General features: G+C 38.7%; 1 protein-coding gene across 4 annotated transcripts in view; it reads right to left on the bottom strand.

The window, feature by feature from the left end:
• LOC135483184 (semaphorin-2A-like) overlaps positions 1-27,621 on the bottom strand; it is a 35,038-nt gene that overhangs the window by 4,395 nt on the left and 3,022 nt on the right. For 2 of the 4 annotated variants that reach the window (XM_064763828.1, XM_064763827.1), the window contains 12 exons: positions 8,882-10,107; positions 5,992-6,076; positions 5,175-5,223; positions 4,754-4,822; positions 4,244-4,354; positions 3,886-3,982; positions 2,732-2,866; positions 2,395-2,516; positions 1,910-2,024; positions 1,577-1,628; positions 1,059-1,197; positions 308-506 (listed from right to left, as the gene is read on the bottom strand). In XM_064763828.1, coding sequence (XP_064619898.1) covers positions 308-506; positions 1,059-1,197; positions 1,577-1,628; positions 1,910-2,024; positions 2,395-2,516; positions 2,732-2,866; positions 3,886-3,982; positions 4,244-4,354; positions 4,754-4,822; positions 5,175-5,223; positions 5,992-6,076; positions 8,882-8,996 — 1,288 coding nt within the window. In that variant the 5' untranslated portion in view covers positions 8,997-10,107. Of the gene's footprint in view, positions 1-307; positions 507-1,058; positions 1,198-1,576; positions 1,629-1,909; positions 2,025-2,394; positions 2,517-2,731; positions 2,867-3,885; positions 3,983-4,243; positions 4,355-4,753; positions 4,823-5,174; positions 5,224-5,991; positions 6,077-8,881; positions 10,108-24,832; positions 24,919-25,414; positions 25,693-27,621 lie in introns of those variants that run through there. The other 2 variants (XM_064763829.1, XM_064763830.1) reach the window with 2 other exon arrangements.

Raw genomic sequence — 27,621 nt, 5'->3', positions numbered from 1 at the left:
TGACTCTTCGATTTTAGCTGAGGTAGGAAGGAAGCAATTTCAATCACCAGCTTTTGAAAGCTACTGATTATGACATACATGTATTTTTCCTATTTGGGTGGAGATGAAGGAAATGTACTTTACATACAGAAACCCAAAAACGTAATGAAATCATCGTAGAATGATGTTATCAGCATCAACATGCAGAATAATCATCGTATACAGTCTTTGTAATTGGCTATACTGACCAACATTAGATTTGGCCAGGCGGGCAGGTTCTTTGATGTCGTTTCACTTGATAATTCTATTGACTGCTGCCACCACTTACTTGTTGCAATGTAATAAACTCTAAGATCAGGTCTTTTTTGGAACGTCTCCACCGCCAACTTTCTGAAGACAGCGTTGGCCTCGTAGTACGCTGGTTTCTTATAATCATGCTGGACGGCATCGTGCATCAGAACACTGTCCATATACTTCTTTAGATCCCCGGTATTTGAATCAGTCCAAACGAAGGAGTCGTTTGCGCACTGAAAGAAATTGATACAATTTAGAGAAGCTAAAGCACTCTATACAATAGGAAGTGACTACTTGGCAAGCCCGGCTTACCAAACAGCGACTTTTTCTTGTCCTGAATGGAGAGCCGAACTCATTAATATTAAAGTAAAGTCTCCAGCTCGCCAAACAGGGTAGATTTTTTACCTGTTTGGCAAGCCCGGCTGGCCGAACAGGGTGACTTTTTAGTGCTGTTTGGCCTGCAGCTCTCCAAACAGGACAAAAAAAGATGCCTGTTCGGCGAGCGGCTTGCCAAATAGACCCGGCCTATACAATAACCCTGGGACTGACAAATGTACCGGTAGTTCACAGAGCGATGACCTGATACAAATTTCTAATTGGACAAAAGGTCATTTACAAAGCGGTTCAGCTCGTAGTGGGGACCTTTAACCAAGGCACCCAAGACCTATATGTTGAAATTTATGTTCTTTCATGGATAGACTGCATCAAAAACTTTCTATCAAGCTGCAACTATAGGCTTACCGGGAGGATGAATTATAACTGACACAAATTGATTGATAACTTACCTTTTGTCCTGGTTTAGGGTCACCGGTAGGTTGGTAAAGCTCATAATGATTTTCAGCATCCATGAATTTACCACTAAGGAACATCTTGTCAATTTCAGACTGGCTGAACGTGCACACTGCTGAGCCATAAGGTCCAGTCCTGAAATGAACAACAGTGAGGGTCTAAGAGACGGGATGGTTTTAGGAACAGTTGAACCGGAAAGGTTGGAAAGACAGTCATCACAATATCCATCAGGAAATCAGGCCCTCGGCACAAGGTTTCTGATATGCAACTCAGCTTTAATTTCTCTGAGAAAACGGGCAACTAGCCTTTATCAGCAGCATTGGATTTAAGTCGCCAATGAAGGAAGCAGGGGTACTGCTTGGCTTTAACACATTCTGTGTAGATTGTGATAGTCTGATTATACCAAGTTCGGGACACCTACTAAAAGGCATATAAGAGCTTTGAGCGAACGTAAAAGTTCCATCGGAGCGATCTTGTGCAACCGGATTACGGGGAAGCATTTAACACTACTTACAACGGTGTGGTGAATATCGCATGGATTGTATCATTTATCTTCACAATGTCTTCTGCAATGAAAAACAAGTAAGGATTACTAGCAACAGTGCAATACGTGAATCATGCAAAATATGGCCGAAAAAAAGGGAAATCCCGTTTCTTCTTCGTAAACAGGAAAACTGACACTGGCATGTGACTATTCACCAATTTGTTTTCTTGGGTGAAAACTAGAGTCCAACCTTCACGACAAATTCCCAACAAGGATATATCGACCTGGCTGGCCTTTCTTGGAGGAAGTACAAATGTTCTCATCAATATTTAGAAATATTGCAGTTGATAAGCATCTACTTACGTAATTCGGTAAAGTAATACGGATGTCCACCAGGTATAGAACAGTTTAATGTCCCTTTGAAGTATGATGTCCATAGTCCCTTTAATATACTTCGTTGTGAACCACCTTTATCATTCTGAAATAGGAATATGTCAAAGTTTTGGAAAACAACAGTACACGCGAGGAAAGCAAGCTCTATTGAGGAGATTTGCACTTATCAATCCTGAGGTGCCCTTAATAGAGAGGTTCTATTGTCGTAATTTGATAAGTTACAGGGGTAAAGCAATCTACAATGTATACATGTCTTAAATTAGATTAGAAAACAAGGAAGAGTGAATTTGAAAACACTGATTGGTTGGCGCTTTATCTTGTTCAGCAATATTTTTACAAAGGTCTTATTGTATTACAGTAACTGAAGAAAAAGTTGAAAACACTTCACCGTCTTATAAAAAGGCTATTGCATTACTGAAGAAGGCTGCATTATGTAGAATTGAAAAGAACCTTACGACACAAATTCTTGCAACTCTTGAGAAAATATCAGCAGTGAAGCTCGATAATCTGTATTTAACTTCTCTGAACCAAAAGTAGACATGGTCCTTCTCCAGGTAGGATCCAACAAAGCTTGGGTCTGAAAAAAATGATTGGTCGGTTATATTAATTGGAATTACATGAAATACCCTGGAATCTCCCTTAGCGGACTCCTTTCTAAGCAGAAGGACACACTTTCTATTAGGGACAGTGACTTTGGTCCCAAATTTGGACCATTGTAATCAGAACATCTCTCTCGTCCCAGCGGTGTCCTAAATAGAGAGGAACTTATAAATGAAAATAAACACGACTTACTGTTCAGCCACTTTGAATCCATGTGTGTTTGAATCTGGTCTAACTTTGCGTTTCCTCCCTCATCTTTAAGTGCTGGTCGGATGATCTTATCGGTTGCCAAATATAGAGCTGGATAGTCCCAAGGATTCCCCTGGTCTGCAAAAAGTAAAGAATTGACATATGGTTAAAATGATGCATTTACGGGAACTTGTTCCCTATTTCAATTGGTGTTCGTAGTAAGCATATAAAATTATCATAAGTTTGAGTGATCCCCTCATTTACAATCCAGTGACTAACATGCGGGAGACCCTGCGACAGGTGCTGAAATGAGATCGCTGTCGCAGTGATAGAAATCACTTGGGGATGGTTTACCCTCGTGTTCATCACTGCCACTGTACCATAGAAGCAAATATTTAAGTTCACTGGACTGATATTTCATTCAAACAGCTTACTTAGAAATGGTCAACAGCCAGACGTCCATATTTTCAAAACTAAGAATGTTTGCTTTGTTTGGATGTTTAAAGGTTTAAAATCAAGCTAAAAAGTCACTAGCACAAATTGTAGGCCTACAATTTACAAAAATATCCAGAGGTAGGAGGTATTAAGGGAATGAATAGTGTACCTGCCCTCAGGGAATGAGGCCTTTTAAGTAGGATTGCTTTAAAAATATTTTTCATTTGCATGAAGTCAAAGGAATATATTTGGTAAATGATTTGAAAAAGCCAGACAAAATAGAAAATGAAAATACAGAGTTGTGATTATTGATGTGTCAATAATGACCAAATCCTACAGGAAGTCATTCTAAAGTGTAATTTTGCCAAACGTGTAAATCAGCCTAATGAATTAACAGCAGATTTTAATGAATCCCTAAGGCGAAAGTTCGAACGTCCATGCCAAACTTCCAATTCTTTTAGCTATTCCTCTAAGGGCATGAAAAATCAGTTTTCTTTCATAGAATACAATATGCCTAGATCTATATGTAGACTTTCTGAATGACATGAGTGATTAAACTCACCTCATTCGCTGGGATGATCTGCGGACGAACCCTCCCCAAAGGGGCTATAAATTAGGTGAATTCGTGGTGAACCATTATGACATCTTAGGTCATCATGGTGATGTGCTGTATCCTGGACAAACAAAATAGTTAGGTTCACATTGAGCGTTGCATTACTTACCAACTAATGCTACAGAGGAGTTGCCTTCAAGAGACGGCACATCACATTTGAGACCTCCATACTGCTTGGTGTTGTTACTCACTTGTAACGTTTTGGTCTGAAAAAGAAGTAGCGTGAAGTATGAGCAGCAGCTGATGGTGCATATCATCTTTAGATGAATCAAATGAGAGACCAAGGAAAGTTACAAACATCTTCTTTTTCTAAACTTTTGATTCAAAATGATAAATTTCGTTAATTGCTATCGATTTCCATGATGGGGAAAGCAAGAAAAGGGAGATAAGGAGCAACATGGGGCCTAGCAGCTCCCCTCCTTATACCCTTGTGATGTTGAAACTGCGGGATTTACATGAATGCTTACATCTAACGTATAGTGATTCGTCTGAATTGATCTTGCTCCATTGCCACAAGCTATTATTGAACCATCATCCCGAGGTATAATCACGCTGATATGATTACGACATTGACCATCCTGAAAAAGGAAAGACAAGTTTGTGTCAGGTGATAAGGTGAGATGAGAGAAAATCTAAATGCCATCATGGAAAGTTGAAGACTGTCCTATCAATGCAAAACAGGCATGTGATATCCTCATACAATTATGGATGAGACACTATACAAAACTGGATGCAGTACATGTGCCAGTAACATTGGAAAAGTTGAGACATTTGGCTTGAAAATATATTTTATGGTTCGAACTGCTTTAAAGGAAGCATGGCTGAAGTTAACGCTTGGCTGCCAAATTTAGTTTTCCAGTAGAAGCCTTTCTCTGATACGCGTACTAAAATGCAACACGGTCACTGGTCTTGGCTTTCTTTGGCCATAGACCACTGGTTGGCTGCAAAGTTGGCCTTGTCTTTCTAGCAAAACTTACTAATTTATCACCAACAAGCTGTTTACAGATTTTTTCCACATCTTTGTCTGTCTTAAGTTCAGCAGACCTCTGCAAAGGAATTGGAAAACAATGAGTTAGGATATTTTCGTTGTTTCAAACTCGTCGGGGAATGTATTCAACTACTGGGGAACAATGTTCCAGATAATAACCAGCTCATTTGTTCAGTAATGTTGCGAAGGGTGATCTAATGCAATAGTTCATTGGTTATCATCCAATAACATCATGCAAATGTTATAGTCAGTGGAATAACTATTCATTCTACTATTAGAACTGCTTAATTTTGCATGAAGGGAAGCTATTTCATTGCTTCGATAACGGAATTGTACGAATTATCATGATACAATTTTACCAAAGGGCTTGAAACAATACCCCCAAAAGCATTATTCTTACATCTACTTACAACTGGTATTTCACCAAGACTTTTTAGATTGATGCGATAGATATTCTCCCTGAAAGAATCAATAAATAGAGTGCATTTATTCATTGAATTTCTGTGCATCAGAGTATTCCTATGTTCTATCTTTAAGAGAGTGAATCACCTGTTCTGAACCCAGATCTATCATCCCCAGCTTGATAATGATTACCAGTAAAGTATACCCCACAGGTGAGTTGTATCTAATTTTTTACAGAAACTGACCAGAAAAACTTCAATCAGGAATAGCCTGGAATTGGTATCGGATACGAACATGAAGCAACCATGTTAGGCTGGTAGAATGAACGAAATAGCACAAGCAACAAATCATGTCGGCAATTTAATTTAAATCCGCCTAAATGTAAAAGCATTTTGCCAACTTGTTGAAGTCGATAGGTATCAGGGAAAACATTTCATACAATCGTGTTCAAAACACCTCTTATGTTTTAGAGAAAAAATACAAGTTCCACTGAATATTATTCTAATCTTCAATCAAATAGCACAGTCTGTCAGTCATGTCTTCCTGATTTCATTTCCTCACTCTCCCTGAAGTATAGGGATGGCGCTTTTCTAAGGGGCAACTTCGTGCTTGGGCGCCGAGTCTGGTTGTGAAAAAACATGCTGGTTCCTAACTTGGTGTTAAGAACTAGAAACAACTGAAGGAGAATGCCAAGTCAAACATAACATCAAGTTAGCGACTCAATTTTCTTGATCAACCGGGCTTCTCAACTGTTGGCCAATTATATCAAAATATACAAATTTGAAAGTATATGTACATGTACGTGAAGTATGAATGTCAACTTACGCTGCTCCCACATACAATGATTCACTCTTTACATCGAGCACAAGTGTCCTAAAGTAGCGGCTGTTTTCCTCAAGGATGGCTGTGCCTACAAACATGTAGCAAAAGAGTGTAAAAAATCAGATTCAATACTTTTCATGGAAAAACATTTAATACAAGAAGCCCTGAACAACCAATTCCTGCTGAAATTATGATAATAATTGGCATCACTGTCATGTCAACGGGAGGAATAGGGCAAACAGGGGATGGAGCAGAAATCCATTAAGTCAGCTTGCTGATGAATGTTACACTTGACTAACGAAAGGAATGCAATAAGAGCCAACCAATCATTAATGTTTCGACGCCTCATTATTTTTAAGTTTACTACAAAAGTACTGTTGCTTTTTTGTACATGGTACTTGCAAGGCCAGGCATATAATTATTTGCCTGACATGCCTGACGCTCACTTCAAGATGTCCATTCATTGATGAATATCAATACATTTAGTAGCAGCTGAGTCTGTGGCAAATTTTTATCGAAAAAAGTACAAACATCTCTTTTTCTTAGAACTTATAGGTGTCGATTGCAGTGGTACTCAAAGTAAAATGACTTGCCCAAAGAAGTGGCGTGCTGGTGTTGCCAGTGCTGAATGATCATTTATTGAACGAAGTACATGTCAAGGGCCTATCGATTAACCACCAGGCCGTGGATGCCGTCTCTCTTATAAGAGGAGATATCTTTTTCAAATCAATATTTATATGGTGCAAAGTTATTGATTTTGTAGGTGAGGTCATCTTGATTTCATTCACCTGTCAAGTTGGAAGATAATATGACCAATTGTGATTGTATTATAGGCCAAGGTGAGGATTGAACCGTCCATGTGTACAAGCATGCGACTGCAACTCTCGGGAGACCAATGCTTGCCTGAGAACAGCTTCACGACTTGCTCAAAAGACAATTAACTAGAGGCTGTCAGCCTAAACTCTGCTGCGCACTGAAAGAAACTATAGTGGCTGAGAAAGGTGTTTCACAAAAGTAGTTTCTTGTACTTATCCATCAAATCTACATGAGTATGGTACTACATGTTTTCGCCTGTGGTATTATCATTGGCAAACCACCAGAATAAAAAAGAAATAATTTGACACACACAGCAATGCAGGAAGGATGACCCATCAAATTAGATAAATAATGAGATTGAAAAAGGTCACCAGTAGCTGGAATATGACCTAAAAAGATAATTGTACACTTTCAACAGGTAAAAAGAGACATGAATTGTGTAGATATCAAAATCTTAAAGGTTATCCAGGCTACCATTAGTTTGCCATCTTAAGACTTGTGCAGGTTGCAGGAGTAGGATGAGGTGCAAAGCCCACAATACACATCATTTAGCCTTGAGGCAAAAAATGGCATTCCGCTGCCCCTGTCCTACCCCGAAGAAAGAGCTCCTGGCAATTCATTCTCAAGCGCGGCAGAACCCGACATATTCTAGGAGTGAAAGTAGTCAGGTTCAAAAGCGACTTCTTTTTAAGTCTAAAGAACCGAAAAATGAAATTTAGAAAAAAAATCAAGATTACCAATTTCTCCAAATCTGAGTCTCACATCGCAAATCCCCCCCCCCCCAAACAATTGTTCATCTCAAGTTCCATCGGATAAATAACGAGGAATGCCTCAAATAAAGAATTTGACCACAAGTAAACAGCCTTAAATTTGCACCTGGGCAAAGCAGAGGTTGTGGTTTAGGCAAGTGTAGCAAAACCATTGGAGCTGAATCTTACTTGGATCATGATTATGCAGCTGGGCATGGATTTTATTATATGATATCAAAATATATCTTGAACATCATGTTTTGAATCTAACTAATTGAGGAACAACGCAAAGGATGGCAGCAATATTACAGGCAAGTCACTGTAAAGATACGATGCTGCAAGTCAAAAAAGGTTCTAAGACCAACAGACACTCATCTAGAAGAATCTTATTCCTTAGAAATTGCTTGCAGATAAGAAAAAAGGCATCCAGCATCATACCATCACATCAGCCCAGATAATCGATAAAATCTCGGCAACAAGTCTATAGGTTTTTTATTCAACTTGTTATTTTTCATCTGTGTTTCAGAACCAAGAGGATATCCAGGTAGAGCGGATCTTATTAACGAGAATCTGGTTAACAAGCTGCCTAGAAGGCGGCCCCATACCTGAGTTCGATCCCACTACACATTCATTGGTTACATTTTGTGGCTTATGTACGTTGCTACAGAATGCATGGCAGGTTCAGTAGAATGTTTTAGGTTGAGAAGTCTTTCTTTCACACGCTGGAAGAGACCAAAAAGCGACTGGTCTGACCTGTGACCTCTTAGAAAGGAAGTTTTCTAAGTACGTCCGAATCCATGTCGGACCAGAAATCTACCTGACACTTGCAGCAGACTGGACAAGATACCAGAGGTCCAGGCATCCTATTTTTAGCCCAGGGGTTGCACGCCCTAGGTGTTAAAACAACATTCTTTGGTAATTCAGGTAAGGCACCAACGCTGGAATTTATTTGACCACCTATTTCTAGAGATGGATGCCTGCCTTTTCATAACATGACTGACAGCTCATTTCATGCAGAAAATCCTGCAGTACTTGCTGGAAATGGATTTAAAGGGACAGTGTCCTCTAGCAATCTGTTCCCAAAGACTTATCTGCAGCATTTTGAGTTCGTGAGGTAATACATGTACCTTGAAAGCTTACGCAAATACTGATGTGAAGTTACCCAAATTACGTTGTTTGGGCTTCAGAGCCAATGCCGAGTGATGAAGACAAGTTCGTACAGCTTCCTGTGCTAATTGCTAAAATTTCTACTTTTGTTGTTGAACGCAAATTTACTCAGCACTAAAGACGAAAACCCTATTGCAATTAACCTGAAATGGATGACTTACTTTGGAATGGAAGTTTCAACACTGGGTCCGTCAGCAATGAACTGGCAACCAGACTCAGGAGGGTCAACGTCATGACCTCTAAGTTCCAGAGAACATCTCTCCGTTTTGAATGCATAGTTGATTCTTATGGAATGTGTTGTCGGTAGAAAGTTGGTCTGAATCCTCCAAATGCTACCTCAGAGAATACTCCATGGTAAGGTTCGAGGTATCCCTAACTCCTAAATGACTCAATACGGCTTCCAGTAATCGATAAGTAAACTCCCACTTCTGGCCCAGTAGTAAACGCTCCCAGGGATTTCTCCTCTGAAATATATTCCTTTGAATCCTGGGTAGAATTGCTTCTTAGTATGAATTTTTCATCCACGCCCTCACTATCGATTAGCCTTGAGGAAATGGTCCAATTTTCGAATGTCTAGAAATATTATTCCTGTTTTGCACTATTCGAATGATACATATCAAGATGAAACTCTACAAACTGCCGAGACGTGCGTCGAAATATGCAATGAATATCCAATATGCAGTCTCAAGTAGTGAAATGACCAATTTCCTCCTAAAATCGAATTCTCAAGTATCCGACAAGTACAAGTCGTGCAACATACGATAAGGTTTAAAACACGTAGTTGTACATCTAGTCCGATGTAAGTGAGTAGTAGGCCAGTTTAGCAGCTAGCTATGCTTACTAGCTTCATACTAGCATGCTAGTAGTAGTATACTTCACGAGGCAAAGGTAGGTAAACATCAGCCTCGTATAAAAAGGTCTTCAGGTATTGCAGTAATCTTGAGTTAAACCAAAGAAGAATAACTCAGGGATATGGGTGAATCCGAAGTAATCCTGAAACAATATATCAAAGTCAAACCTGTATCAAAGTTGACTCCAAGTGATACAAAACTTCACGTTTATATACGAGCAGATTGATCGGCATCTAACGATATTGCAATGTTGATATCAAGGTTGGATATTAACCTAGCGTTCTGTATTGACATACAATCTATGCATTATATATCTGTCACTGGCTTAGATAAGGACAATATTCGCCCATACACTTATGCACGCGCACAATATCAATATTAATTTTCTCAGAATAGACTAATCGTATACTGCTAAAATGCTGATAGTTCCTCAGGTCTATCGTTTTATCCGTAAAATATGATCAATAACCAATTAAAAAACTCAGAAAAATGTTCTTTTTTTCTTCGTTGTGACTTCTTTGCCTCTAAATCAGCATCTGGAAGTAGAAGAAATGACAAACGTTTTAACCATTACCGATAACAAGAGGCTGCAAGGCCTAGCGCTCAGCTGAAATATATAGCTCAGAAAGTAAAAGTAAGTGGTAAGATGGAGGCGGACGGTTGGTTGAAGGTTAAGGAATCCACCTAAAGAGGAACGACTGCCAGACCATTTAATACTGTTAAGAACAAAATAAACCTCAAAAAATGTATAGTTATGGAGATATGTTCTGTTATTCATGGCAGTTGACCTATTCATAACAGTAGCAGTCTAGTCGTCACCTAAAATCAGAAAGACCAGAGATATTCTGATAATAGCATAGGGCCAAAGCGCCGATCAACGCAGTATGCTCATGGTATTAGCACACAAATGTTGCAGAGCACCCTTTTTGTCTGATACTATGTTGCAGAGCACCCTTTTTGTCTGATACTCGAAGACAGACACCCAGCGATAAATCAACGACTGCCTCATTAGCAAAGCACGAACTATTGGAGGAAAAAACACAATAATGACCAAGAATAGCAGGTCATCTATAATACATCATAGAATAACAGTGATTTGCCACCAGTGATTACCCAACTGCAAACTCAGCTCATGAAGACAAACAGTTCGCACAAAGAGAATACCAAATATACTGGGTCCACTGTGTGAAGATAACAAAAATGGTATGCTTTGGTATATGATAATTGCCATTCTCGCAATCGGTTGTGTGAGATCAAACTACGGACTGACATCATTTATCTTAAAAGTGAGTATAATCAGTACAAAAAGCTGAGAAGAAATGTTGAGAATGTTACGGCACTATGTCAGTATGAGCGATGTATTGTATGATTTAAATTTGTACATGCATTTTGAAAATTGAAAAAATTCAACAGTCGACTATCTTTAGTTATCATAGTTTAAAGCGAGCAAAAGAAAAGACTTGGCAAAAAAATCGTTAGAGAGGCCCCCTCCTCTGCTCTAAATGATAATATTTCACATGAACACCAATTTGGTATATTCATTCCTCTCACCAGCAAACATGTAGAAATCAATAGCAGAATGCCTCTTGAGAGAATATGAATAATGCATCGTTAGCAAATGATATTGGGTCATTTGACACCAAGTACATATGTTTTACATCACGTTTGATTGAGTATACTCAGTGACTGTACGTCTAGTTCCCACCATATAACAGAGAGCAACATCACAAATATAAATGGTGTCCCATAAATGTTTGTCTCCCAATGTATCAAGGGTTTAAAGTTGATGAAAAATAAAACTGAAAGGATGACTCATTATATACCACCGGAGAGTGGTAATTATGGTCGTCATGATGAATTCTAGCAACATGCTAAATGACAACTTGTATTGGACACATCGGCTTGTACATTGCGATTAGGTTAAGGTCTCACTGTAACACGTACTCATAGAAGTTCGCATCCCTTGCAATCAACGGCAGGATCAAGAAGCCTTGTTCCGTGATTGCCGACTAGCATCATCAATGTCTTTTATGATATGCTGTGTGACTAAGGCGTGATATTATCGAGTAAGGGTCGATTACTTTCTATCACCAAAGATCAGGAGTTATTACACTGTTGTGATGGCCTGGGAAAAATAGCCAAGTGACTAATGCATTAAATCGACACATTTAGTAAGAAGCACCAAGGTAGAATATCAAGTCGGTCTGTAATTTCTTCTGGCAAATGATATCAGTCAAACATCATCACTGGTGAGTCTACCAAATGTCCTCAACAGTTCATATTCTGATAATACTTGAGTCACCGATTTGGGTAATCCGATGCGAGTCATGCATGTATCACTTTCGTAGGTGAGACCAGGGAGAATGACAGAAATTGTACTCGTACAGTAGTTGGGATACATTGCCCATGGTAAGATTCCTCTTTGAGGTAAAATGAATTCATTAAAGGGCTGTTTGGGCTGAACAAGAACGTATCTTGTTGTCAGAGTAAGGCCGGGAGATAAAATTGACTGAAGATAGGGAACACAATTGGTGGTTATTATCAATTACAATGGACTTAGTGAACAAGGTTGACCTCTGGATAAAAAAGTTCGTCATACAAGCATGAACGTGCCTTATGTGTACCATACAAACACTTCGAAAAGACATTGACCTTTTTATCTGGTCGACTTGCAGTACCCCTATAAAGAATGTAACTTCAAGCTGACCCACTATTTTTCCAAATCGATTGTTCTTCATACATATAGTTCCATGATTGTAAACCTTGAAATATACTCTCTAAACTGAGGATTGATTAACTTACCAGTATTTCTCCAGCTGCATGTAGGTCTCACAATCAGTCATGAAGTAGAGAGAACACAATTTAAGATCACCGAATTGGACACAAAGTCACAATCTTTATCGAGACACTTAATTGTCAGTACAGAACTAGTCCAATCCTGTAAGTAAGACGTGATCCACTTTCATAATTGATTTTTGTTTAAGTTATCACGAAATTGAACACAATTAGCTCATGAGTTTCGTGAACCAGGAAGAAGAACACTCCAAAGGACTGTACAAGTCAATCCGAGACGATTCCTCCTATGTTACCACGTACACTCTGATTCACGGAATACCCCTTTCGGATGATATTTATTCAAGGGGCGAACACGCCCCTGAGTCAGCCAGACAGGAAGAACTAACATTGGACATTCCATACCCAGTAGCTCTTACAAGAAATTAGCTTGTGGCTATTAGTATAACAATGACAAGTTTGTTGACTTAGAGCTTCCGACAAGAGGCTGTAATATCATACAGTTTTCCTACCCACAGGGGTGTCCACAACTATCAAGTGCATTTGAATGCATTTTGATAGGATAAAATGTGTCGACAATGGGCAGATTATCACAGACAATAACGATAACAATGACGCCTGCACAATTGGAATTATATTACAATGCGAAAGATGAGTTTGTGGTGGTGGTTAAATAAGCCCAAATACGAATTGCAACCACTTTCTGATCAGTGGTGCAGCAAGTGCTTGTCGCTTCCCATCTAAGTTTTACTGTACATGTATATGAATAAATAAGTTTTGTGTAAAGAAACATTACTGACCCGCATAATATATCATTTTCAATACGTGTGTAAAAAGTATTATCTTTTCTCTTTAACGTGGAGCATTTGGATACAAGGTTCGAATGCTGATCTGTTCGCTGCTTACATGTAGTAACTCACAGGTTGAGCTAAGGTGAGTGTGGTACAGAACTCTGAGACAGAACTTGGTCAGGAAAGAAGCATTACCGGTAGGCCCTATACAAAAATTCACCATTATGTTTCTGTGTGCTGGTCAAATCTTGGCATCCTCTAAAGCTTCACCGATGGATTTGAAGATGCATACCTCTATTTGCATGATTGTATACCTGCATTATCTTCATGCTCAGAAGCTGGGTTTGAAAACCCGGAAAGAAATTCAAGGAATTTTCACCGCTTCGAATTATCTTCAACTTGCTTTATCAATCATGCTGCCGGTAGTAGTCGGTATCATTTGAACATCCTTCATGTAAAGCAACACGATGCAGAGATGCGGTCATTAACCCACCTATGAGTAAAGCTGTGATCGGCTATTGACTAGATTAAGATTGATGTATAGGAAATGATACCAGGCATTGGTATTTTTGTTAAAATAATTCAAATCCGCCGCTGCCAACTTGGAAGTTGTGCAAACGGTTCAGGCGAAGTTTTTGTGCTTTGCTGCAGCAATAAATGGAGTTCTCTCGCCACACTAAAGAATAGTCGTTAAACGTTTTCTTTCACATACTTCAAGCAGACAGTTGGCAGCTTCTCAGACATGAACTTAATTTTAACTCGAATTCCTCAATTCACTTTCAAAGCATTAGGCTAAGCAATACAATCAAGGTGTAATGAAGATTCATTCACATTGCACATCTTTGATAAACCGCTACAAACTGAATTTAACCAGATGCTGGTAGCTAAATGGCGTAAGTTAGAAATTCTTCCTGTGTTAATGAATCAAGCTAGTTTCTAGACCTTCTCTCTTGGGACGCCATAGGCACTGGAAGACAGTACTAACTAGATTATTGAGATTTCGAGGTCACAATCTATGTTTATCGACTGTTACCCTCTCCGTGCATCAAGTGTCTAAAACGTGAGGGACTGTCCATGATTTGAAACTTAACCTCAGATTTAATGCTTTTGACTGAAACTGATGGTGACTGTTTGCCAATGCCGTTTGAACCCACAGGTGATCAAATGTCATCAAACACAACTGAACTCCCAAACACTACCTGAAGTTGACTCAGTGGTATTTCCACTGGTAACCGCAACACGTGGAAAAAAACATAAGATATTATCGTTAACAAGGTGAACGTCTGAGTCGATAGTTGCTACAAATTAAGATACGCTAATGGCCGCTTTGTGTTACTGCCGACATTACTACTATAGATTGGCAATGGTTCAGGTTCAGAACGACATTTCCAGCAAATGTACGCAAATGTACGTATCAGTGCATTTCATCTTGAATTGACTTAAACAAGCTGTACTGAGTACTGGATACTAGTAGTATATGGCCTACCGAGGTCCAGTTGAACTAAAAGCAATCCCAATTCCTTCTCTCATTTTAATTGGTATGTTTTCAAGTTGACTGAAATTTACAGTACTTTTAATGCATATAATCATGTTGAATACAGCCTGCGATGAAATTGACTTAAACTCCGCCTCACCTTGCTTTCAGAGAGGCTGATAAAACTTCCACGTCAAGGTGCCATTTCAAGAAATATTTATTGGCAAAATTGAGCCGCAGACTGAGGTTTCTTTTTTCTCTGAAAGCTACGGGGGAGTCAGACATGTGTATTCAATTTGTTGGCAAGATTGATGATAATCTATTAGTAAGCAGGTAGATCGAAGAAATGCCTACAGAACGTAATATTTTTTCTTCTCCCTTGTACACCTAGAAAGAGGACAAGACAAATAAAAACGTATAAACGCTCCTCGACTATTGCTGTTACGTTAAACATGAATCGAATTCCTGCACTGAGTGATGCAGAAGCACCGGAGGATCCTTGAGGCAAACGGCAAAGGGGACGATTCCGGACATATTGAATGGATGTTGTATCCTGTGATGCAGGGAGTGCTGGAGTCGCAAGAGAGGTGCTGACACAGCCAGCACAGAACCTGAACGCCTGGACGGATGTGGTGGCACAGTTGACATAGAAATTGCTCCATAAAAATTTGTAAGCTCGAATAGCACACCTCACCATATTATTCCAATCACAAGGGCCTGTTAGCCTTAACAGATAGCTTTTTGGAATCATTACCAGGAAAGCTAAATATTTCGAGATTAATCAAAAGACAACTGAAATGATGTATTCACAACGAGATGACGTTATCCAATAGTATAATACCAATAACCATCACTGCACCAAGTTACAAATATAAATGATGAGATGATTACCCCTTTCATGGCCACTTAAAAACCACCACAAATGTAAATGCAGCAAAACAATGTTTGGTCCCACATCAGTCTAAATGATGTATTTTATGTGAGGCTAGCTGCATCGTATATGAAAGTGGGACCTATTACTTTTCATTTTTCTCACAGCAATAGTTCATCGGGATAGGACCATCTGCAAAGTAGACAGCCATCACGAATAAAAGAGTGAGAAATATAGCCAAGCGAGGGACTTGGAGCTACATGCTGCAAACCCTTTGGTGACAGGGCCTTTGGCTGCTGTTGCAGGGTCATACTATGAGAAAATGCTGCTTTTTTCCCAAATCTGGGCAGCTGTGTTAGGTGCTCTTAAAAAGCAATCGTTCACTTGCGTCTTATTGGTTGACTGATTAAATAACAAATCTATGTTATGATACGGGAGGAGGGACGCTCTATTACATCAGATATTACGAGCATTCTGAATAAAACGCAGTCCCAGCTCATTACAATGGCTCGAACATAATCATTGCATGTACGGATTAAAGCCATGGTTACTTAACTGTCAACACAAAGGCATTAGAATCGCTCGGGCAATACCTCAATAACTGCCCTCATGACCACTGTCACATTTCAATGAATTCAGCATGTGTAGCCACCATAACCCGATTTGCATACACCGTGGGCGATGATGTAACGTACAATGTATAAATGCGTGCATTCAATATTAGTTCCTGACTAAAGGGAAGAGGAACAAATGATTTGTGTGGTCGCTCCTGTGTACGTGGTATGCCTCCTGTGTACAGGTGTGCATCACATGAATTTCCGAATTCTGTGTGATATTTCTGTCCGACGTTCTTGTGCATGCATGGTTTTACGCCTGTCGTGCCTATGATGACTATGATGTGTCGTTGAATTTAGGTGATATGTTGGATTTCGTCCTACGAAATCTTAGTGATATATTGAACATTTTGAATTGCTCCGGTGAATCTTAATGATGCTCCGGTAAATCTTAATGATTGAACATCATTCTATGCATGGGGACCGGTAAGTTGGAGTACTATTTGGTATGGTTTGGCATGAGACAAGAATAGTCTTAACCACACTCCCACCCATTTGACAATGGCGAGATCCTGTTGTTTCTTCTCATGCAAATATGCATGGGGTATACAATGCCCAGGGCAGAGTAATACCCGATCGCGATGGAACATTGTGAAACAATACCATACGTAATGTGTTCAGACTTCAAATCGGTAGAACCAAAGATGTGTTGGTAAAACTATTTGTGTAGCTGATGGGTGATTTATAAACTGCTTTTTCCAAAACCAATTTCATCGAGCACAGCAACTCTCATTCCTCTTATAATGCCAATGGCCAATACCGTTGGTTTTGGGGCTATAGAGGACCTCCTGCACCGAACACGACAGATGTTCCTCCTGAAGGCAGACTCCCCTAGTTAGCGGTGCAGTCATGTAATATCCGTATGGCACATTTTAATAATTCGAGTCAGAATTTCCACTGAGCAACTGCTGCATGTCTTCGTGCCTTACTGCAGGTTGGAAAAGAATTACAATTTATTTGAAACTGAGAGTTATTGGTTTACATTAGGATTTGCTTTTTCTGAGCATTTTGTTCATTAGCAAAAAAGGTTGTTTTATGAGGCTTGAGGTTAAGGTTGATTGAAAAGTAATTGTAACAGCTTGGAATAAATTCAGCTTTCCCATGCCTGTTCTAACCTTCATTCTGTCATGGGTGATAGTTGCATTAGTCAGCACCAAATTGCGTTATCAACTTCCGGTATCCAAAATCTACACGTAGCCGTTGATGGCTACTATCGAATACGAAACATACTCAATTTGACATTTCAACAGACTCTGAGTTCATCTGTTCTGTACACAAATTGCAATGAAATAATTTGACAGGGCAATAATTAGAATGTACTCTACAATGATACACGAGTTGTGAATAGTTAAACCTCGACCTCCGGACTCAGTTATGTAGGGTAATAATAACTCTGTTGGATGCAACCCAAAAATAATTTAGTTTACGCTGACAGAGTACGCAATACTTCTGACTAAGTTTCACCTATCAAAGTGGCATCAGGGTTCTAAAGATTAAAAGATACTTCTATCAAGACATGAACATATCTCCTAAAGAAACACCTTGACATTGCCGACAAGGTGTGCCACGTCGTTGTCGAATCACCAAACTTTGCCGACAACAAATTGAGGGTCAATGTGGGTCAATGACGGAAATTTCAAAGCCCAAAATGGCATAAGTTTCTCTGATGGCGTCAAAGCAGCCTTTATAAGCAACTTGTACCAGCAATCGTAATTCATAGGTCAGGGTTTTCATTCACTGAAGCTTCATGAGGAAAGGTTCGTACAATTTTATGCTACATGTATCACCTACTATTAACATGGGGAGAGAAAAATTGGTTGACACTGAAACCAATGAGAGGGATTCAACCAGCAACTGTAGTCACAGCGTTCACTTTCCACAATGAACTTTTGCCTTGACCAAGTTTCCAACCAAGTTCAGATTGCAATCGAGGAAAACCTCTGCCACCAAAGAAACATTCTATTAACCTTTGGATAAACTCATAAATTAATTGACATTAAATCTATATTTATTTGAAATTGGATCTATTACTTAACACCAAAGCGATATTTTTGAGGTCATTCTTCCTTTTGAATAGTCTGTGAGGAGACATATCCTGGAGTTCTTTGTTAATTTAGTTCGCATTTTTTTAAGTGTGCTACAATTAGCTAGAGTTCAGAGGGTCATGCTAAGATAAAGAAGTGCATGAAGTGTTAGACTGTGTGGATCTTCTTATATTTATGTTACATAATGTGAACTCAATCCAGATCTACATCTAAAGTGGATCCGATTTCAGATTCGACTTATACAGGGTGGTTGAAAAAATAAATGACCATACACCCACACCCGCAGACCCTACTCACATCAGCACTTGTGGGCGAGAATCTTTCTGAAAGAATAAATGAGATCAAGCTAGCTTGAATGGATCCAGCTGGTTTCGTTCCAGAGTCCATTTTGCTAGGCTAAAGTAAGAGAGCAACAACTAATCAAATCACCCTATTTTCGACGTCTGACGAAGAGACCTCCTGTCTTCTGCAAGTACCGATTCTTATCCCGCCAACAAGCAATTTTTTGTTGCATGATCATGATCACAGGTTCAGTGATTTCAATCCATCGTTTTCGGGCATTTTATAGCTGGTCGGCAAAAGTACATTGGATTGCTGTCCAAATGCTGGCTTGTTTTTAGAGCTAACATCAGACTTCAGGTTGCTGGAATAGGTATACCGTTATTTACTGAAGGAAACACGGTAGGGATAGAGGTATTTCACTACAAACATACTTGCATGACTCACAAGGGAAGCTGCATTTATACATTTCAAGGAACTCCAAGGTACCAGGTCGAGTGTAGGAAATCCGAATCTAAACTTGGCTAAATTATTGTCTGTGTCTTGGCTTCTTTATCTGTTAAATTGGTGGGCACGATAGACAGAAAGATAAATGTGGCACCAAAGCTATCTTCAAAACTGTAACATCTAGAAATACCCGTAAAAAAGACTTACCCTTTAGGATCCTTAGTGTTAACTATGAATCCAATCTGATATTGGTGGAACTAACTTAAGAGTCCAAGCAGCCCGTACGTTTTCGCACAAATCAATAAAAAACAGGAAATTGTTCTTAAATATCCAAAGTGACAAACAAAATTAATGTCCACCAAAGGGTTTCACGGGACAAAGGGTCCCTCACCACAAAATGATTCATAAAACAACAGAACACCTTTAAGAATAATGCCTAATGGTACAAAACAGCAACAACTTTCAGAACATTTTAGTCTCACTTAAATCACAGAGTTATTTGACTTTGTTTATCTTTTGATCAGGCCTTTATAGGACATTGCATGGGGCGTGCAATGAGCCGTCATCATGTAAAGATCAAAATCTTATTTTTTTAGCTCTGGTGGTTATATTTCTTTCAGTCAATTGGAACAGATTTGTTTTACTTCCTCGACTTACCTAAATGTCTCTTATGAGGACCCTACACTTTCAAGTCCCTAGCACTAGCAGTACGAACAGAGTGTAATTTCGCAGGAAGACTCCAACAACACTGTTTTTCCAACATCATTGAAAAAAGTTGCTCCCATATCCTAGGACGGGCCAGTTCGCCAAGTTGAGAGCCGCCTGAGACCTGGCAAGCAGGGGAGTTGATTCTCAAGGGCCGGGTGTAGCTCAACACTCAACACTCACCAGCATTAATGAGTATGCCCGAAGGTGCTACATTTTGCATGGATTTGCTAATCCGGTTGACAAACAACACAGCGAGACATGATACATATTGATCCATCCACAACATCAAAAAATTGTTTGAAATTGCCAGGAATGCATTAAGCTAATTTATTAGTTGTTTAGACCTCATGTCTGGAAATATTATGCGTCAGCAAAACACCACCAGGGAGAGTCAAGTCAACATAATTACTTTAGTTTCACTGATCTGAGACAATTTCTGAATCATCAAGAAACTGTAGACTATCGAAATGTTCCATATTCTTAAAAATAATGGGTTGGTGACACCAAGATGTATGATAGTCATGAAGTCATGTTTCGCCTTGATCATGGTGAACATTTGTTTTGAAATTGATAAAGCATGGTAGATCGGTGAAACTCGAAAGGTTGATTGACGAAAAGGCCATACATTGGTGGCAGACATTGGCCTTTAGGGACCCAACATGTGGAATTTATAAGACTTAAGTCGAGAGAAAGTTTTGCAAAAATACCATTATACGCATGAATTATAAATCCGAAATGGTATAGGCAAATTATTTTCCAAAAAATAATTTGGTGCAGATCGTTACTCAGTAATGCCAGGCCCTTGTATCATCCTGTCGCCATGATTTTTGAGGAACAGTCTGGCGATGGGACTCCAATTCCCCTCTTCTGACAGATGAGTCGGACACGAGTGGAGGAGTGTTGAGTACAAGTAACAGGTCAAGCTTTCATTCGAAAGAAACCGGGAGGCACTCTAACACCAATAACCTATCACAAATGTTAGTGTGGTGTTCAAAAGTCTGCTGTCATCTCGTTACCTACCGGAGTTGTCCCAAGTTCCAAGATCGTTCGACAAAGCCGAACTCGAGCCAGCTGGATATTAAGCTGACCTGGTCAAAAAACTATAGGCCTACCTTTCATGAGAACACGTTATTAATATTCTGAAAGAAGCCAAAGGATGGTACATGTAGGCCTCACTAACGATACGAGGTTCACTTAAGGGGAAGCATATGCCTGCAGCTCTTAATATAGATCATCATACACCTGAGTGTTTGGATAGACCCTTCAATGCTTATTAAATATGACTTGCTGATCAGCTCTGAATCCATGTGTTAACATTGCAAGAATCAGGTGCTCTTGCTACTTGGAAATGATTGGCATGGTAAATACATATACTTTGAGATGAAGCCTCCAATTTCCCCTCCCCCCCCAAAAAAAAAAAATCACGATTTTATTTTTGCCGATTACAAAATTTCTTTCGGTTATTCCAATCAAAAATATTTAGTTATTTTCGCATGTCAAAGGTGTACTTCTGGGATGAACACACATCAGACGCAGGGGAAGAATAAGCCCTGTGATATAAAAATACAATACGGTAAAACCGCAATATTTTTGCTGGCATTTTATTTGCGGATTTTGCAAATACATGTAATCACGATTCCCTCAAAAAGAAATCGCGAAAAAAGGGTTTTTTGTTGGGAAAAACTAATAAAAGCACTTTCTTATTCCACAAAAATAAAATCACAAATTACTTAGCTTTTGTTACAAATTTTCGCTTAAAGGCATGAACATTTTACAGTTTTTAGTGCTGTTAACAATGGAGATAATGATGGAGATGATTATGATGTAAATGATGATGATGATATTTATAAGGGACGTATTGTATCATTAGCAAAGTAAATTTCCTAAACACACTTACCCTTCACTTTCAGACACTACTTAGCAATCCTTAAGAAGTTTCTGGAAACGCTCCAGCATCCACGCTTGTAAGCACCATAACATGATAAACAGTGAAGGGATAGCCAGGAACAAGAATACCTTCTTGGAATGAGCCCGCAGCCAGTACTTAAGGAATTCATTGATGCCTTGATTGGCAACAGGGGGTATCTCCAAAGTCAAAAGGCTTAAAAAGCATGAACAATTTGTGAGGGATTTCGTATTATATAGTTTGACCCATATACTTTATAACATCGAACATTGCCTAACTAAATCTTCAACATCATCATCATTATCATCGTCATCATCATCATGTCCCACAGTCATGTGCTTGAGGTGGCAGCACATACTGAATTTAGAAATATTAGAAAGTGTTGCAGAAAACTAAACTCAATGTGTTATTTGGCACATTTCGTGTACTGATCCTTTAAATTTTCCCACAGGTATTAAACTACAGGTGGAAGAGAAGGTGTGCTTCGAAATCACCAATCATCATAGTTGAGATTCTCCAGAAGAGAAATTACCAGGGTTCCAGGATATGTAGATCATAACATCGAGGAGTGAAACTCTAAGAATACTTCTATTTTGCATAATTTAAATTCAGTGCATGATTAAGGAAGTCATTGATATAAGCAAAACACATTTAAATTCTATAAAAGAATTCCAACCGCAAGAAAACTAATTTCTCCAAACACAAAATTTCATCACTCATCCAAATGTGGATTGAGAGGAACAGTGGTAGTGATGAAATGAAAATAAAAATCGTAGTAGCAAAGCTTCCTGTTCTTTCTATCCAGAACGAGTCCAGGTTGGACTTCCCTTAGAGAACAAGAAGAGCAAGTTGGTTGGACAGTTTTTAATGTTTCAAGGAGAGAAGAACTGAGAAGACAATTGAAAACAAGCCGAAAACAAGCCAAAAAGAACAATGAAATAAACACAACATCAACAACGAGATAAGATTCGAACATCATAAGGTCATCTCTTATATAAAGAACTTAATAACCTAAACAGACATAACCATTACATCATTTTTTGTATCTTTAGTGCCGTATTTCAAGATTATTCTTAAACTTGTTATCACAGCATAATTGTCTAATTATCTGTAATTGATTAATTAATTCGTCACTGCGAGTCTGCACCGTTACTGATCGTACTGACAACAAAAGAAATGCTGACATTTGACAAACAATTTAACATTGGTTATAAAGTATCTTCATAAAATTAGTTTGCACCCAGTATTAAGTATAACTGCTCCTTACCACACAGTTAACAGAATACAGGCCTAGGCCAATATATGGCCTATTGTCAGCCAGCTCCCACCTAGGCCTAACTCCCCATTGTTCTATTGTCTGATGAAACGGTTATCAGGGCAAGTATTGATAACATCGACCTCCACGGAAGAGCTTCCATGGGGATCCATAGGACTAAAATGCCAAGGGCAAATAAACGTATTGATCAATTTATGCAACATTCGCCACTAGAGCCTAAATTTTCTCCAACATTTGGATAGCAAGTTGCTGGAACTATTAAACAATAGTTGTCGCAATTGCATATTCTCTTTATTTACAAGACATTCATTCCTTGAATAACTAGATGCAAATCGTACTAATTTAAAAAGAAATTGACGTGCTAAAAACAATGCAATTCATGGCATTCATTAAGAGTCATTATACCCTCACTACCCAAACATTAATTATTAGAGGAAACTTGAGGCAACTAGACTACTTTCTTTGTATCATGGCTGTATTTTTCAAGCGTGAATTTTTATGATAATTATATAATACCATAGTAACTCGATGTACATGTAAGTCTTCAGTTAGTTTGCATGTGTGGTTGCTGATTGGAGTCTTGGAGGCGTTGAACTGCGCACACTTTGAGGGGCAGATGCTTTATAAGTCAGACATTTAGCTGAAGCCCTCATTCTCAATGTCAAGCTACGATACAAGGGGTTGCCTAACCTCCATTCATAGAATCAAACCTCAAAACAAGAAGGTCAAAGTTCTAGAATAACACAATCATGGCTGTTTTCCAACTTTTTAACTCTCATTCACAGAATTGTCGGCATCAACTGACAAAGAACATTTTTTATCTTGATGTGGTTTTCATTGATATTGTGCAAGCCTGTAAAAATCATTTAACAAAAACAACCTGATTACTGCAGACTTGAAGTCTTGTCAACTCTTTGGAATAAGACTAAGCAAATCCATTCAGCAAGCAAAGATGGAATAACGGACAGGCAAAACACATTAGGCCTAACGAAATACAGGCTTAACTGACATCATTGACAATGTTAAGCCAATGAAGCCTTTATAGGCCAACAACAAGAATAGGTACACACAGTCGGCTACACAATACAATGCAAATGATGATCGTAACGAAGAACATATCCAGGTGCTTGTGAAACATGATAAGCCACCGGAATTGGCAGGTAAACAGAACATGGTATCTCTCTCAATGAAAAAATACACTGCTTTGCTTGATACAACAATTGTTTGGGCCAAAGGTGATTCTCGAGCAACGATGTACTTTAAGGAATGAGAGGAAGCACCACTTAATACACTTTAAAAATACACTTTAAAATCTATTTCATTTCAACTGCACAACATTGTTGTTTGCCAACCCTGGAAAGTGCCTCGAAACATCTTTGTATCACAAGAAAAAACGGACGAAACGTACGCTAATTGGTACATTTACGAAAATAAAATGAGTCAATCTGGTAACATGGACAATTCAATCATATGCACTAAACATTGAGATAAATCATCAAACCACCGGGTTGCTCTGTAGTGCGCACACAATCGGTTTATACGAAATTTGCCATTTTTCTATCAACCGAACAAACCACATCGGTGTATTTTCTCTATACATGATGCAAATCATGCTTGACGAACTTTGATTATCTCCAAGCCCCAAAGCAAAGATTCATAGATGGAAACATGGTCGAGCAAGCAACACAATCAGTGGTTCGTATCTCCGGTTCGAAATATAATGTCAAAGGACCCTCTTCCATTTAACCTTACAATCACTGGGGTGTGTCATTAATAAAGCATTTACGAACAGGTTGCATTATCAGATACGAAACATGGGCGTGTGAAGAATATTGAATTCATGTTCTATTGATTCAGGGTTTGTAATGAAGCTTCTGACATAAATAGACGTTGAGGACATCATTGACAACCTTATTATGGATGGACGATGCAAATTTACCAATTCAACAAAAGTAGGACACCGTGTTATTCAGATTGCTACGGCAACGCGATCATCTCACTGACAAGCCTTGCTGTTGCCTCCTGATTACCAAAGGAATTTGAAATCACCTCCTTACCTGATGTTTTGTTGGACTTGAGCATTAGAGAGACTGCATGCAAACGTGATAAATCCAGCCTTTCTAAGTTGATATTGGCTAGTTCAGACCTGAACTGAGCCACAAAGCTTTTGGTTGATATCTGAGTAATATATCAAATAATAATCCAAAAGTGTTGGTCTGAGTAGGCCCTTCCTCGAAAGTCTTTCCACTCAGGTGTGTCAACAACTTCCCACTATTCCCCTATTTGAGAACTGGATTGAATTTTCCAAGGAAGACTCAAGATCTCGGTCATCATGGCTGGGTGTGCCTCGAGTAGCCCAGGAAGTGACTGACTCATTTAAATTATGTTTTATTCCACAGGTGAGATAAACATCCTCTGGGGTTAAGTTTGACAAGGCAATGAATAATGAAATTAGGCTTAATTGGCTTTTATCAATGCAAGTTTCTTTAAGGAGCTTTTACCACTCGTGATCCCCTTACGGCAGCATTTTAAGTTACATCACAAAAGTGAGTACTGTAAAAATGACACTGGATCAATATGGAGTAGGATAGAGGCGAATATATAGAGGTGAGGGAATATGAAAATTATGAAAAGCTTACCTTTCCTGCCGCAAAAGCATAGTCCTGTGAGTCCAACGGCTTTACCTTCAAGTCCAAATCTGACAACTTGTTTATCCAAACAAACTGTGCACCGTGCTGTGTTCCTTTCTGATTACAAGACATTTGCTAACTAATCACAGTAAAAATCTCAAGTTCTTTTTATTTCCAGTTGAACTTATCAAAACAAGGAATTAAACCATAATACTTTAGTTTCCTCCACTTGAGAGTGTAGGCCAAAGAACTTTATAAAAACGTTCAAAAACATATCCAAGGCTTCCAAGTTAGAGAATATTATGTAGTACTACATTTGTACAACCCTGGCCATTCTGCCTAGATATTAAAATCGGTATTGTTATATTGTTTGCACGGTTCTGTATTCACTCCATTATAGTACGATTGAAGGACCCCATTGAAAAGAGGGGGTCGACTATCATAGCGTGACGAACGTTATGTCCAATTGTGTGATATATTGGAAAGAGTTCAGGTTCTAATGACTGTTTATGTGTTCTCCAAAGGCGATTTGAATATCTCAGCATGGACTAATTCAGACACGAAAATCTGTTCACCGGTTTGCTAGGAAAATTGGCAGAAATAATGAAAACAATTAGCCTAAATCTCAATGAGCAATCGGACTCCTTATTACGCATCAAATTATCAAAAAACGTTGCGATGGCACACGCAATTCATGAACTGTTTTATGAGCTTTAGCTAAAACTCATTACTTTAATGGTTGTTACAAATCTTACCAGTGTAAAAAGATGCCTGGCTGAAGAGGTATCAAATTATGCATCAGATCAAGCTTTCGTCCATCAATGAGTAATGACAGTAATGACAGTACATGCATTGGTTTCTGATATTTTTATGTGTTGTCAGTGAGGTCTCATGATTGATTCTTATACAGTGCATAATGTTCTATCTTAATTTGGCCCGAAATGTAGGCGAGATTTCCACAAATTTCCACCGGAAAGAAATGGCAATATCGAAATTATGGCATGACTGCCTTAATTTCGGCAACTGAACATGCATGTAAGTGCAGGCATGATGATGCTATAAATAATATGCATCTACTCAATCCCGAGCAATGGGACAAAGGTTATCGGAAAGGAAATACGTGGAAATTAACTCCGTCTCATGTTTAACTACAATTTCTGCAATTAATCTAAATATACGTCCAGACAGCTATATTACCATATTAATCACCTTGTATGCCAGTTACTCTTGTAACATTGATATAAGACCGCCTCTGAGCTACAAGTTGGGCAGCTTATCATGCATCTCTTATTTTAAAGGCAATGGACTAAAATCTAACTAACCACCTCAGAGAGATCACAATGTCATACTACTACGAAGCCACGGGATATACAATATCACAAAAACAAATAAAATCTAAGCCTAAGTAAAACTCTTGACATGGGATACTTAATTTTTCATATGTTTTAGATAACGGATTGATAATGGGTATCAATTCACAAGTTTGGTCAGTTGATCAATATCATAATCTATATACTGTGGATTTGGGTCAATCAAATGTCGTTTTGCCACTTTCTCTCTTTTATCTAATCCATATACATGTAAGTATGCCTTGTAAGTATGCATCGTCTGGGTTGACTTATCAATAATGCCATTTCTATTGAATGTATTATGTTATTTTCTAGCGCTTAGGTTTATGTGAATTTGATATAAATGAGTAAATGATACAATGGATGATTATGTTGACTTTATATACTGAATCGAAATCGCCTTTTTTGTTTTAGTTGATTATGGTTATCATAAAGCTTGTAAGTGATGAACGATGCATTGTTCTTCCAAAGAATAGGCCAACATTCTTGTATAGGCACAAGTGTCGGTAATTAGAAAGTTGTAGAATGTTCTTACCTCGGTTTCAATATTTCATACAACAACGTACTCGTACCTTTTGCAATGACTTGAGTATAGCTGGTTATCAAAAGCTGAATTGAGCATACTATGTATATCATCATATGCCATATGTCACAAGAACATTAGCTAATTACCTCAAACCAGAAATTGCCACTTAATTGCTCCCTTTCACAGAGGTCTATTCCGGGAAGCCTCCACTTATTTCATTTATCAGATATCATAAGACGAATTATCATTTTTAGGCCACGGTTCTAAAAAAAGGAAAGCTTTGATAGTAGAACTGACTCTTATAATTTTATTTGCAAAATTATGTTGTCAATTGGAATTTT

This window comes from Lineus longissimus, chromosome 2, assembly GCF_910592395.1.
Source record: "Lineus longissimus chromosome 2, tnLinLong1.2, whole genome shotgun sequence".
NCBI classification, from domain to species: domain Eukaryota; kingdom Metazoa; phylum Nemertea; class Pilidiophora; order Heteronemertea; family Lineidae; genus Lineus; species Lineus longissimus.
This window is presented reverse-complemented; position numbering and strand designations above follow the sequence as displayed.